Raw genomic sequence first — 14,426 nt, 5'->3', positions numbered from 1 at the left:
CCTAGTGAGCCTCAGGTTCTGAGTTCTGTCTGTCAAATATTTCTTTTCTACTGGGCAAGCATGGCTCTAGCTTGTCTTGTGAGCACACCCATTCTTTGGACCTATCCACTCATCCAACACTTGCCTACCACCACTCCTACTTAGAGAGCTCTGAGAAAGGAGTGACCTTCACTTTGTACAAAGAAGAAAACCTTCTCATTATCTTATCTTCTGGGCCATTGTTCTGAAGAGGTCATGGGGAAGGTTTAACCCAGCCCTTTTGGTGTTTTGATTTTGGTGATTGGAGATAAAAGTCTCTTAAATTAACCTGCCCAGACTGGCTTCTAATCTCCACCCCCAGATCTCAGTCTCCTGAGTAGCTAGGATTACAGGCATGAGCTACCAGTATGTAGTATGAGCCTGATATACTGATTTCATAGTGTATTGCCCTTCCCAGCATGCCAGGCTGCTAAGCATCTGGTGTAACCTCCTTCTACTATATAGTTTTGCTCCACTTCCTTTATAGAACTCATTATCAGGAGGAAAAACTACTCACTCTCTCTCTCTCTCTCTCTCTCTCTCTCTCACACACACACACACACACACACACACACATCCCTTAATCTCTGGGAAATAAAGATGAATTCTATTGTGTCTTAACTACTAAATACATTTTAAGCTAAGGCTGTAGCTCAGTGGCAGTGTTTATGCTAATATATACATTGCCCTGGGTTTGATCCCAGTACTAAATAGATAGGCAAATAATTTGTCAAAAGTATTAATACTTCAATTAAAATTTTATTTCCAAAGATATTTTATGTTTTTGGTTAAAGGGGCTAGTACGACAAAAGCATCAAAATGAATCTTTTCCCATCTCATCCTTAGAGATGAGGAACAGAAAGTTTGCTACTTGCAATATTATGCTACCTCTACACAACAGCTAGACATTTAAAAATAAACATTTTAATCATTAATTAGGAACATGTCTGTCATAATACAAGACATCAAACCACCTTGATATTAATATTTTCCCATGTGACACAATTTCTCACAGGCTCAACAAAACAGGATATGGCAACATCCAACAAAGGTAAAGGCAATTTGTATAAAGTTAGAGAAAGTGAAGAGGGATGATGTCTAACCATTTTTGGCTCTCTAGAAAGAAGTAACAGTGTCTGGTATGGAAGCACCCATGAAACCTGCAGAAAGATCATGAAGGTTTTGTGGTAAAGGGATGGCTCTTACCAGGTTTTGTTTTCTTTCACAAAATGTTAGAAAGGATTGTCCAGGATGTTAACTCTCATCAAGAATTTGTTCTTTTGAACATCTTGAATGCTTATCTTGCCTGATGCAATTTTGTCCCAGGTCGGGAGACTCAAGACAGTGTGCAGCCATTGGTCTGATGTTAACTCAGAACTCGAGTACCACCATTCCTTGAGAGGGTTATAGGGAACAAAGGGTTAGTGAGCACTCTTTGACTTGGATCAGTGAAACTGGCCTTTATATGAGAAGAAAGTCTTGGCTTTGCACAGGTGGGAGCTCACTCATAACTACCCTCTATCCATACAGTTTCAAGGCTCTCTTCCTGTAGTCTGTTTACCTTGGCTAGCAAAATTTTTGTCTCTAAGGCAGCCTTAAGCAAGAAAGCTAAGGGACAATGCACTTGACTTCCAGTCCTAGTTCCAGTGTGTGTGGGGAGGGGAGTATATGAAACATATTTCCCTCTTCTACATTTTGCCAAGCAAGACCACAACAAGAGGCACCATCATTGAAAAACAGGCTTCTCTAGCACCACTAAAACTGTGAGCAGTAACTGTCTATTATATATAAATTTCACAGTCTGGGGTATTTTGTGATAGCAGTCCAAATGGACTAATTAAGAGTGACCTAACTAGAAAGTAGCCTTCTAGGCCTTTCTTAGAAGGATGAGAATCCTGTGGCAGCTTAACAGCTGATACACACCTTGCTCATATTCAGCCAGCATTTCTCCAGCATATTACCCTGTCTTTCACAGAGCTGCAAGGCTGTGTTCAGGAAGAGGTCACAGTTTTCCCCATCTCCCATTAATATGCAGACGTAGGCCATCAGATGGTAGAGTCTTGGGTAGAAAACAGGGCCAGTGGTGTTTTGAGCCACAAGACGCTCTAAGTTCTAGAGAGGGAAAGAGAGAGAGATGCAGAGAATATTAAGATAAAAAAATATCCTGACTAATAAAGGGTTTCAAGGACTTTCCTACTGGGGCTAATGAGGATGCTGAGATCTGAAGGTTATGGTTCAACGGCAGCCTGGGCAGCAAAGTCGGTGAGACTCATCTCCAATAAACTACTCAGAAAAAGCCAGAAGTAGTGCCGTGGCTCAACTGGTAGAGTGCTAGCTGTGAGCATAGAGTAGCTCAGGGACAGAGCCCAGGCCCTGGGTTCAAGCCCCAGGACTGGCAAAAAACAAAAACAAAAAGCTCCAAAAACCCAAATCACCTTCTATTACAAACATGTAGAAATGTTTTCATCTAAAAGAAACAGTCTAGGAAGGTACTGGGTATTGTGGTGCAGACCTGTAATCCCAGCACTTGCGAGGTGGAGGTAAAAGAATTGAGAATTCAAACCTAGTGTGAGACCTCAAAACAAACAGGAAGAGGAGAGGAAAAGGAGGGAAGGAGGGAGAAGGAAGAGGAGTAGGAGGAGGAAGAGGAGGAGGGGGAGGAGGAGAAAATGGAAAGCCACTAAGGTAGGAATTTATTCTGGAAAAATTGAAACCAGGCCTCACCTTAAGCAGCTCAACCCCACTGTCCTGGGCATTCTCAGACTGCTCTTCAATTTGCTTCTGAAGGTGAAGAACTTGCCCCTCCATGTACCTAATGATTCCTTCATAGTAAAGAACTGTTGGGGTTCTTCTTGGCACTAGGGTTTTAGCTCTGTTGGAAAATTTGTAAAAGTTGTCCCATTCCTGAAGTCTAGCATACCTGTACCATCATAGAGGAGAGAGAACAATCAACATTTACACATAACCTATGCATATCCTCCTGCATATGACAGTCATCTCTAGACTACTTGTGACAATTAATACAAGTACACAATGTATACAAGAATAAAAAAAAGTCTATCCATAATGAGTATACTTGTAATCTACATCCCCACCCCAAATAGTTTCTCTCTGGGTTTAGCAAAATCCACAGATAGGACTCAGAGGCTGGTTGGCTATAGGGGAAGAATGATAAAAACAACATCCCAGTCAGGCCCTAACAGACACCAAGTCCTATCTCCTCCCCAGTACTTCTCATGGCCATTTCTCCCTAGGGGTTATGAGTTGTCAGTTTTCAGGTAGGATTTCTTTCTAGGAACAGAAAAACTTCCAGCCAGTTCTAACCAAACCAAAGCACCTGCATAGTGGAACGAACCCTTTGCATCCTTGGGCTGACAGTACAACAAACTCCGACTTCAGACTTCATGCATATACACTGCATCTCATATAATTGAAACCATAGGTTGGCAATTTTGTACATGCACTGATCTCTTCCAAAAATCTTCCTCGTCATGCCCCTTCATTTCTCTAAGATCAGCTGTCTGTCACTACTATGAATTCCTCCAAACACTCCAAATAATCTCCAAATCCTAGAAAACTGAAACTTTATGAACCACATATTTGCTCTTGAGCCATCTAGCTTAAACCTGTTGTTTCCCTTAATTGTGGACTTTTTCTATTAAAGTTCTTGCTTTGCCTCTTTATATTTTATGTCTTCATTCAATTCTTCATTGATGGCACTAAGAATCTGAGATCTTTACCTCCATGATCACCCATCTGTAACAAATCCATACTTTTCCCCTACCCTGGGGTGGTGGTTTTTGTCCTATAATCTTTTCTTATCATCCCATATGATGAGAATATAAATAAGTATTGCATCATATACAACAACTTTTCTGCACTTGCTGAGGGTGAAGAACTAGGAGATTTCTCAGGTAAATATTTCCTAATACCTTTAAGAGATATCAGATATAGTTTGTGAGTACTTTTGCTTTCATATAAAACATGTAAGAGAACTGTTCTTATTGAGTGATCAATAGCACATTATTACCAGACTGCTATGCAGGAATAAAGTCCCAGGAGAAGTCCATTTTGGAACTTGAGGATTCTGTTGTCTTCATTTTGGCATATAAACTCTAAACATTCTTCAAATGTCCTATAAACAAAACCTAAATAATAGAAAAACATGAAATCATTGCTGGTAAGCATGTGTAGGGGTGTTTGGGGAGAAGAGGAATCATCTTTCTTATCTAGATGCTCCCAATAGACTTTTCTATCAATGAGAGTCAGTAGTCTCTGATCACTTTATGCATCTAGAGGGTTCCATAGATTGCAACAACCACTTGACTGTATTTCCCTGTCCTTGCTGAATCTGGGTTACATTGTGGATTGTTATGGTTCTATAACATAATTTCATTAAGGCACACTAGGCAGGGGTGGAGGTTAAGCCATACTTTTCTAGTTCAAATGCAGAACGCGCCCTAGAATAGCCTGGAACTTCTCCATATTTCCACCCGTAGTTCCCCTTTCAAAACCACGTGTGACTGGAGGTATGGCTCAAGAGGTGAAGTGTTTGCCTAGCAAATATGAGGCCCTTAATTCAAGACCTAGTACTGGAAAAATAATCAGGGTAGAAAATAGCCCTCTGATGGTATTCTCCGGTCTGATGTGGACACTCAGGACTGTCAACCTGTCATTTCAAGGTTGGCAGGAAAGAACTTTGTTTTCCAAATCATCAACAGCTCTCATGGTTAGCAATCCAACACTTCATTGTAAAGCATGAACTTCCTAAGTATATTCCCTAAAAATTAAATACTATAGGGCTGGGAAGGTGGCTCAGTGGTAGAGCACTTGCCTTGCATGCCAGAGGCCCTGGGTTCGATTCCTCAGCACCACATAAGCAAAAAGAAAAAAGCCAGAAGTGGTGCTGTGGCACAAGTGGTAGAGCGCTAGCCTTGAGCTGAAGAGCTGAGGGACAGCGCCCAGGCCCAGAGTTCAGGCCCCATGACTGGACCCCCCCCAAAAAACAACAAAACAAATAAAAATGAAATACTAAGTTAGTGCCAGTGATGATTACATATATGAACATCTGACAATGTAACTGACAGCTTAGATCCAAGAAGTCCTTCAAGATTTAATTATTTTATGGCTCACTTACAATCCTTGCACCTAAGATCATATCTCCAGGTTCTCTGCATCCCTTTCTTATATGACCATCCAGCCTGAAAACAGACAGTCTTGAAGCCTGGCTCTAACAAATCAGCATATGGGCCACACTCCCACTTACTTCTCAGTTCCAAGGCCACACTTACCAGAATAAAGCAGGATATCCAAGCAGACAAAATAGAAAAATGCCTTGCTAAAGATGTGCTCTTCTGCAACAGAAAGATCCCACAGCCACCCCATCACCTGAATCAGTTGCTTGTATCTTTGGAAGAAAAGATGGTAGGATTAAACAATGGAGAGAAAAGGATGAAATTCAATCATTGCCTAATCTTGGTCTTGCACAGAAATTCAGTGCCAAATATGGCAAAGAGACATAAAAACTGAAACCCGACCTCTGCTCAAGACTGGGACCTAATTCCCTAGTTAGCTGGTTTTTTAGTTGTTGTTTTCTTTTCTCAAGTGGTTTTATTAGATTTCCTCCAAATCTGGGTGACCAGAACCTGGCCACAATAGCCTGAGCCTCCATTCCTGACTGCTATTCTCTGAGCAGACTTTCCTTTTCTCCATGTACCTCTAAAAGTTAGAGGCCTGATTTTCACAATAGGGAAGATAATATCCCCTCCAGTCATGGACAGAAGAACCAGATAAGGGTTGATATATATGCAAGAATTCTGTTAAAAGACTTAACAGAAAAACCAAAACTGGTATCCAAAGGGAAAAAATGACAATTACCAGTCATGTCATCTTTGCTCCTTTTCCAACAGTATCACCAAGCCCAGAACACTCAATCACATGGTTTTCTAAATTTGGAAAATATTTTAAGATAAATACCTGCTTTTCAAGAAGAGAGATTTGCTAAGTCTGCAGAGGACTATATAGTGTTTGTTGGGATTCCGGAGCAAGGCCCACATCTTATGGGCTCGAGAGCCTAAAAAGAAAACAATGCCAGTATGTATTAGAAGTAATGACCTGTGTCTTCAAGCCCCTGCATGCCCAGACAGCCCTTACCTAACTCAATGGCCAGGTCCAGGTGACCCATTATGAACTTGATGTAGCCCAATGTATCTGCCACATGTGCCACGATTTCAATGCCCTCGCCTTTCAGGGGTAGGTTCAAGATTTGTTCCATGGCCATGATTTCATATTTGAACCACATGCCCTGATAGCCAGTCAGCTGGTGGTACAGTGAATAGTCCAGGTAAGCCTTAACGATCTGAAATGGCAGCAATGGAGGAGAGTTGGGGAAACATTGAGGTGGAACCCAAACCAGGAAGCATGAGGAAACCACCCAGTTCCTGTCAGCAAACATTTGGGCATTAGGACATACACAAATCAAATTGGATCTAACCAACCAATGACCTCAATGGCTTCTTTTGCCTACCATTCTTAAATAAAAATACAAATATTTTAATCTCTGTAAAAAATCCAATGTCACCTGTATTTAACAGATATATGCTGACAACTGAGAAGAGGCTCTTCAAAGTTTAAATGGTAGGTGCTTTTTTTTTTTTGCAGGAAAAGGGAGGGTAACGAATGGAGATAAAAGAAGATTTTTTTATGGTTATACTAGAATTTGAATTCAGGGTTTTGTACTTGTTAGGCACATGATCTACCGCTTAAGCCACACTCCTTTATGCTTTATTTTGGAGACAGGGTCTTGCTTTTTTAGTGGGGAGGCGGGGGGGGGGGGGGGGGGGGGGCGGGGAATGAAGCCTAGGCTCACCTAGATTATAATCCTCTTATTTAGGTTTCCTACCATAACTGAGATGACAGGTACATACCACACACCCAGCTTTTTCTATTGAGATGGGCTTTCACAAACTTTTTTGTTTGGTCTGGCCTCTCAGTCTCAGGTTTGGACCCAGGACTTGATAGATCCATTTGGCTTTTTTATTCACAGCTATCTTCTACCACTTAAGCTACAACTCCTCTTTCAGCTTTTTGGTGGTTAATTGGATATAAAAGTCTCCTGGACTTTCCTGTCCCAGCTTGCTCTGAATAGTCATCTCATATCTTAGTAGCTAGGATTATAGGCATGAGCCACTGGCACCTGGCTTGATTCTATCTTAAAAAAGAGAATCATTGTTTAAAACTTCCCTCCATAACTTTCATTCTCTGAGTATATTACAGTTTTCCAGTGGTAATGTGTGTGATATTGCCACAGAATCAAAGTAGAAGTAGGTCGGGGCTGGGAAGGTGGCTCAGTGGTAGAGCACTTGCCTTGCATGCCTGAGGCCCTGGGTTCGATTCCTCAGCACCACATAAGCAAAAAGAAAAAAGCCAGAAGTGGTGCTGTGGCTCAAGTGGTAGAGCGCTAGCCTTGAGCTGAAGAGCTGAGGGACAGCGCCCAGGCCCAGAGTTCAGGCCCCACGACCGGACCAAAAAAAAAAAAAAAGTAGAAGTAGGTGGAAGGTTCTAGTTTACATCTATAAAGCAAGACATTTATGTAACTGATGGCCATACTTTACTACATTTTTTTTTTTGCTTAGAGAAATAGTTTTTTAGTGAAAACATGGAATGTGTCTATTACTTCTATTTTAAAGTATTTTAAATTTCCAAGTTTGAGTTCTATAATAACAATTACAGATAAGACTCAGGTAGATAAAAGCAACTTGAAAACATCAATGCTTCCAAATTGGTCCAGTACTGGGGCTTGGATGTAGGCTGGAGTGCTGTCCCTTAGCTTTTTCACTCAAGGTTGGTGCTCTACCACTTGAGCCAAGGTCTACTTCTGGGTTTTTGGTGGTTGATTAGAGATAAGAGTCTCATGGACTTTCATGCCTTGAGTTTGCTTCAAATTGCAATCCTCAGATCTCAGTCTCCTGAACAGCTAGAATTACAGGCTGATGATTTCCTAGTGCCTGGCAAAAGTTCAGTAATTTCTAAGAATGTGAAGTGATTTGGGGGCCAAAGTGTCTTAAGAGCTGCTGGCAAAAACAACCTAGTCAGGCTTTTATTTTATCCTTATAATTTTCAATTCTAGTTGACTTTGTTAGAATTTTCTCTCCAAATGAGATTCCAAAATTCTAGGAGCAGCTAGAGAAAATGCCCTACCTGGAAATCATTTTGAGTTTCCAGTGCTGTGTTCACTTGCATCAGAGCTGCCAGGTTGCCATAATACTTGTGATGAAAAAAGTAATTTAAGCTATAGATCTGCCATAGCAAGGAGAAGCATGTGGTTTCCTGGTAAAGTTGTGCCAACTTCTTCTTCCTATTGATTAAGTAAAACAAATGAAACACAGAGAGAGAAGTTTATGATAACTAGCATGTTTAGGGAATACCACACACAGTGTCTCAGGGTAGTTTCAGGAGTTGAACCTGACTTGAATCTACATCTGCCCCCATTAGTGGCAAGCATGTTTGATTTTATGAAACACATTTTCTTCATTTTACAATGAGGACCAAAATGCCTACTTCATGATGATTAAGGTAGGTAAAACAGCTGCTATGTGTGTGTCATGTAATTGCTAATTAAATGAAGCTGTTGAAAAGGCACATTGAGCTCACTTAATCACATTTCAGTCTGATAAGAACCTTATAGGAAAGGAAGGAATAACTAACCTCATTTTACACACCAGGAAAGTGACACTCAAGCCAGTGTCTCCTGGTTACTCAGGAGGCTGAGATCTGAGGATTGCAGTTCAAGGCCAGTCCAGGTAGGAAAGTCTGTGAGACTCTTACCTCCAATTAACTACTCAAAAAATAAAAACATCCAGGAAGCTGGGCGCCGGTGGCTCACGCCTGTAATCCTAGCTACTCAGGAGGCTGAGATCCGAGGATCATGGTTCAAAGCCAGCCCGGGCAGGAAAGTCCGTGAAACTCTTTTTTTTTTTTTATTTTAAAGTATGTTTATTTTATATTTTACATCAAGCACTTGAATCAAAAATCAATCTCTGGATTTAATATAGATCCTTTATAATTACATCTAATCATTATTTGAAAATACACACTGAACTAAGTCAGCTAGTGAATAAAATAACTGTAAACTAGAAACCTCAGGGACAGGGTCATGCATGATCAGTTAAGTCACGTTTCCACCGTGTTTTAGTCTCAATTCACATTTGTTTCCATCACACAGACATCCATTTTGAGTTAGCTTGGACAGCAGAGCCTAATAACATAAAGCTATGTTGTCTTAAAGGAAATTCAGTTTAATACAAAGAACTTCAAGAAGAAAAATCAGGACTCTTGATCAGAAGCCTTCCGTACTTGGGTTACTTTGGAGCAACGAAAGTCTGGAAGGCTAAGGAGGAAGTGTTTTCTTTGCCCACTGAAGACATGATCAATAAGGACATTGCCAATAAAGGACTTCTGTTGGCTACTAACTACTGCCTGGACAAAGTTTTAGCCAGTGTTACAAAAAAGAAAACATTAAGAATGATATCTCTCCAGGAAATGGAAACAAGAGGGGTTTCTTTGTTAAAGAGAAATAAAGAGTAGTATCAATAAATACAAGCATGATTGGGTTTTTCCTTCTATAAATAATCTTTGAAATGCAAAAAGGGCGCCAGCTGAGGTTGTTTTCTGTAGTGAAGGTTCAGGTGCACACAGATCATCTACTGATGGACCTTCTGGAAGTATTCTTTGGAAGCCGTTGGAGTTGGCTTGATAGTAGGAGAATCTGGTGTCCAGTTTGCTGGGCAGACTTCTCCATGGGTTTCCACAAACTGGAACGCCTTCAGCAAGCGGAGGGTCTCTTCCACGCTCCGGCCCACTGGCAGGTCATTGACACTCAGATGCTTGATGACTCCATTGGGGTCAATTATGAAGAGACCTCTGAGTGCAAGACCAGGACCTTCCAACAGCACACCATAATCCCGGGAAATTTGTTTGGTTAAATCCGACAAGAGTGCAATGTTCATTGGCCCAAGCCTCCATTCTTCCTTGGTGTATTGATCCAGGCAAGATGGCTAAAGTGGGAGTCCACCGAAACGGCAACGACCTCACAGTTCACGTCGTGAAACTCATTGGCTTTGTCACTAAAAGCAACAATTTCTGTAGGACACACAAAGGTGAAATCCAAAGGGTAGAAGAAAGGCACCAAGTATTTCCCCTTAAAGTCATCAAGGCTAAGCTCTTTGAACTCTCCATTGACAACAGCTGTGCCTTTAAAGTGAGGCGCATGCTGGGCGACAGCGGGAGCATAGGATGAGGAACTAGTGCTAAAGGCGAATTGTGCTTGAGTAGAGCCAGCCCACAGTTTGTTTGTCAAGCACGTTCTTCTAGAAGCAACATGCCTAAGGGCTGCGAGGTAGAAATACCCTGAGGGATGGGGCTTGCATGCCGGGCAACCGAGGCCCGGAACAACCTCCCGGCAGCAGCCGCCATCTTCAAGCGCCAGTCCGGGAGACTCTTATTCCAATAAACCACCAGAAGACCGGAAGTGGCGCTGTGGCTCAAGCGGTGGGGCGCTCGCCTTGAGCTGAGGGACAGCGCCCAGGCCCAGAGTTCGAGCCTCGTGACCGACCCCCCCCCCAAAAAAAAACAGCCAGAAGGGGAGCTGTGGCACAAATGATACACTAGTCTTGAGCAAAAACGGTCAGCAACAGTGCCCAGGATCAGCCACGGAAAAAAAAAAAATTAACACTCAGATGGGTGAAGTCATTAACTCAAAGTCACATGGCTAGAGCGTGAGGGTGCCAGGTCTCAAGCCCTCTTTACCTCAGTTCCATGTGTTGCTTTATTTATTTCACATTGCTATGGAGGCTAGGCCTCCACTTGACAAAGGAAATTATATCTATTCTTATATAAGGGGGGCATACTGGACTCAGGGCTTTGTATCACTTCAGCCATTCCCCCAATCCTGTTTGTTTTGCTCTTTTTTTTTTTTTTTTTTTTTTTTGCCGGTCGTGGGGGCCTGAGCTCTGGGTCTGGGCACTGTCCCTCAGCTCTTCAGCTCAAGGCTAGTGCTCTACCACTTGAGTCACAGCACCACTTCCGGCTTTTTTCTTTTTGCTTATGTGGTGCTGAGGAATCGAACCCAGGGCCTCAGGCATGCAAGGCAAGCACTCTACCACTGAGCCACCTTCCCAGCCCTGTTTTGATCATTTTTGAAATAAGGTCTCCTTGGCCTGGACCAACCAAGACCACACTCCTACTTATGCTTCCCTCTGTAGCTAGGAAGATAGATGTGCACCATCATGCTCAGCTTTTATTTGTTTTTAGGTGGAGATCTCATGAAATTTTTGCCAGACAGAAATCTTCCTGATCTTATCCTCCCAAGAAGCTAGGATTATAACAGGCATGAACCACCATGCTCAACTAGAAATGAGCATTTTTAACCTACCTCCCTGGGGAGGAGTTTTTTTTGTTGAGATTGCAACAATTGCTATAGCAATTTAGTCAAGGGAACAGACGCTAGCAACCTGAGGAAGAAGCTGTAGAAATAATGCTATTTATCTTCCTCAAGTGAGAGGCTGTCAGCTCTCCACACTTCCAACAAGGAAGCATCTCCCTAGATATGAATTGTTAGATAAGTAAAATATATGAGATAGGTGGGATATTTTAAAAGCTTCTTTTAGAAAAGTTCAAATATAGACATGGAAATGACAGCACATTATGAATTATATGTTCTTAACACTTAGCTTCAGCAACAATCAACAGTCTCACTTCATCTACCTTTCCATCCACTCTCCACTTTCAAAACCATTATTGTTTGTTTCATTATTAATATGTATAAACTGGCAGGTACAAATCTTAAGAGTCCAATTTTGGCCAACGGACATCCCATGTAATGCCCATCCTTGCCATTGTTTTGTTTTGTTTTTAGCAGAGGGCCTGCTCTTTTTCTTAGCACTGAATGATAGAGGGCTGGAGACTGAGGTTCTAGGAGCGTTAGTGCTGGCTGTGATTGGAAGGTGGATGAGAGAGGGCAAGGGTTTTAAGGCTAAATGAGTAGAAGGAACACTGGGGCTCACTTTATAAAGGGAACCCTCATACTGAGGTCATCTGAACTCTCTTTGACAATCACTGCCTGTGAAATGCAGCTCTGGCCTGGGAGCCTCACTGACATCTGCCTCCCCCTTCTCTAGAAAGGGATCAGACTAAACAGAAGTCTTTATGCCCCAGGATTTGAGGGCTGGTTTGCATCATGTGAAGGTCTGTCTCATTAAGGAATAGGATGAAGCACTCATCTTTCCCCAGCATGTTCCTTACTCTGGAGGTAGGCCCTCTTGGCCCTGCTGATTCAAGAAATGGAAATGTCTGTTCTTCTCAACATGGCTTTGGAGAAACAGGGAGATAAAGTTGTAAGGGAAGACTCGATTGAGAAGCTTCAGAGCCTTCCTCAGCATTTTCTTGGCAAGCACCATGTGTCCCATATTAAAGCAGACCTATGGGGAGAGAGGAAGAGAGGAAAAGCAATGAGTCTGGACATAATGTATTCCAGCAACAAAATATTGTTGGATGTTCCAGAAACAAAATCCTCCTTGGCCCAAATGTTTATGGATGTATGTATGAAGGCTAGGGATGAGGATTTAGCATCTTAGTTCAGTATCAAAATCTATCTCTGAGAAAAAGTTTACTCATACATGTCCATTTGTCTAGATTGTTAAAAAAAATCTCTTTTTTTTGGTTCTGGGGCTTGAACTCAGGTCCTCACACTGTCACTCAATTTATTTGCTGTTCGCTGGTGCTCTATTACTTGAGCCACACCTCCAGCCTGCTTTTTGTTGGCCATTTGGAGATGGCCAGATTGACTTAAAACTGGGATCCCCAGGATCTCAGCCTCCTGAGTAGCTAGGTTTACAGGTGTCAGCCACTGGTGTCTAGTTACAAACTATACAGATGTCCACCTGTCCCATTCCTGGTAAGTGATAGTAAGGAGGCTCTGTGTTTAGGGACTTGAGGTTATACAGTCTTGGACAAGAATTTGTGGTAGGGGACAAAGTGACAACATGAAAGTATAAAAATAACTTCTTTATGGAAAGACCCAAAGAAAATAGCAGATTTATGCTTTAGTGGTTTCTTACCTGACCTTTGAGGGTATGAAAGGTGGCAGACTCAAAAGTCTGACTCCAAGATTTTTCCCTCTTAAGAATTTTCAGAAGCCTTTCTCCTTCATTCAAATACAAATATGCCTGAAAGTAGCATGGGGAGTTGAAAAGCATTGAGTTGTACAGTCAGACCACTGAAAGGCTGTGGGCCCCAGATACTGAAGGAAGGGAAGTTATCACATGAATTGCCTTCCCCCTTAAGTTCCTCCCAGGGCAATTTCCGGCTGTAAGAAATCTATCCCCAGCCTCCCTATTTCCAATAAAGTATACACTGCCATGGATAGCTTCTCTACCTGTATGAAAAGCAGGCTTCCATTTTTAGAACGAGTTAGGGTGATCCCCAGTCCTCCCTTCCTTATAGACGTCCCTCACCATCTTTAGAAGGCAGAAGAAAGTAAGGCCCTGAACAACTCTCATCATTTACACTTCAGCCTCCTATGGCATCATGAGACTGATGATTCTTGGAACATGTGACATCAAGATAAGATCAGACTTGAAGAGTAAGATAAGTCAGTATCTCCTGGTCTCCTGAAGTCATGGGAAATGTGCAAAAGGCAAGGGGAGGGAAGCCTGTTGAGTCGTAATCCAGGCAGATTTCCTGTGGTGAGAATGGAAGTGCAAATGCATTGCACACCGTGACACCTAGTAATTCTTTGGCTTCAATGTCTTCTGAATTATTCATGACTCCTTAGGGTATAAATAGCTTTAAAAAATTAACCAAGGGCTTTGAGCATTGTTCAGTTACCTAACATTGAGACACATTAAAAACAAACAAAAAAGAATGTTGCTGTAGGAATCAACAAGGAGCAATGAGATTTCCATGTGCACTCCCTCCTGGCTGTGCAGTCTCTTAACTTGTCTAAGGGTAGAGTAGGTCTGAGTAGAAACTGCTTACCCTATAGTTATCACCTAGGATGAGATAAGCAGATGCAATTTCCAGGAAGTAATATAAGGCTTTGTTGTTTTCTTCCAAAGCTACAAAATGATGGGCCAGTGGTAAAATGACCATTTGAAGGATCTCCTCACACTGGCAAGATTCCAGAGGGATGATATCTTCCTGAGATGTCCTCATTTTTGTTATAATAAGGTCAAAAAACCCCAAAATCTTTTCCTTGATTCCTTGAGGACTGTTCAAATAAAAAGAGCGACAAATAGTACATGTAGTATACACTTCAATAGTAAAAATGCCTTTTAAAACTTTAGAACAAGATAATAAAAACTAATGTAGATGCTACTGACCAAACTCTCCCTGCAACTCCCCTTGACATT

The 14,426-nt window shown here is 41.9% G+C and overlaps 1 protein-coding gene and 1 pseudogene across 2 annotated transcripts in view; both read right to left on the bottom strand.

Moving 5' to 3' along the window:
* Window positions 1-828: 828 nt before the first annotated feature.
* Window positions 829-14,426, bottom strand: part of Adcy10 (adenylate cyclase 10) — a 75,500-nt gene continuing 61,902 nt past the window's right edge. For both annotated transcript variants that reach the window (XM_042677371.1, XM_042677370.1), the window contains 11 exons: window positions 14,053-14,284; window positions 13,134-13,241; window positions 12,319-12,494; window positions 8,218-8,374; window positions 6,172-6,376; window positions 5,995-6,091; window positions 5,310-5,425; window positions 4,049-4,166; window positions 2,743-2,938; window positions 1,942-2,130; window positions 829-1,412 (listed from right to left, as the gene is read on the bottom strand). In XM_042677371.1, the coding sequence (XP_042533305.1) occupies window positions 1,251-1,412; window positions 1,942-2,130; window positions 2,743-2,938; window positions 4,049-4,166; window positions 5,310-5,425; window positions 5,995-6,091; window positions 6,172-6,376; window positions 8,218-8,374; window positions 12,319-12,494; window positions 13,134-13,241; window positions 14,053-14,284 (1,756 nt within the window). In that variant the 3' untranslated portion in view covers window positions 829-1,250. The remainder of the gene's footprint in view (window positions 1,413-1,941; window positions 2,131-2,742; window positions 2,939-4,048; window positions 4,167-5,309; window positions 5,426-5,994; window positions 6,092-6,171; window positions 6,377-8,217; window positions 8,375-12,318; window positions 12,495-13,133; window positions 13,242-14,052; window positions 14,285-14,426) is intronic.
* LOC122106092 lies at window positions 9,304-10,491 on the bottom strand (annotated as a pseudogene).

The sequence above is a fragment of the Dipodomys spectabilis genome, unplaced genomic scaffold (assembly GCF_019054845.1).
Source record: "Dipodomys spectabilis isolate Male_0828 unplaced genomic scaffold, ASM1905484v1 ptg000036l, whole genome shotgun sequence".
Taxonomy (NCBI): domain Eukaryota; kingdom Metazoa; phylum Chordata; class Mammalia; order Rodentia; family Heteromyidae; genus Dipodomys; species Dipodomys spectabilis.
Note: the sequence above shows the minus strand (reverse complement) of the source record. Positions and strands in the feature narration are given on the sequence as shown.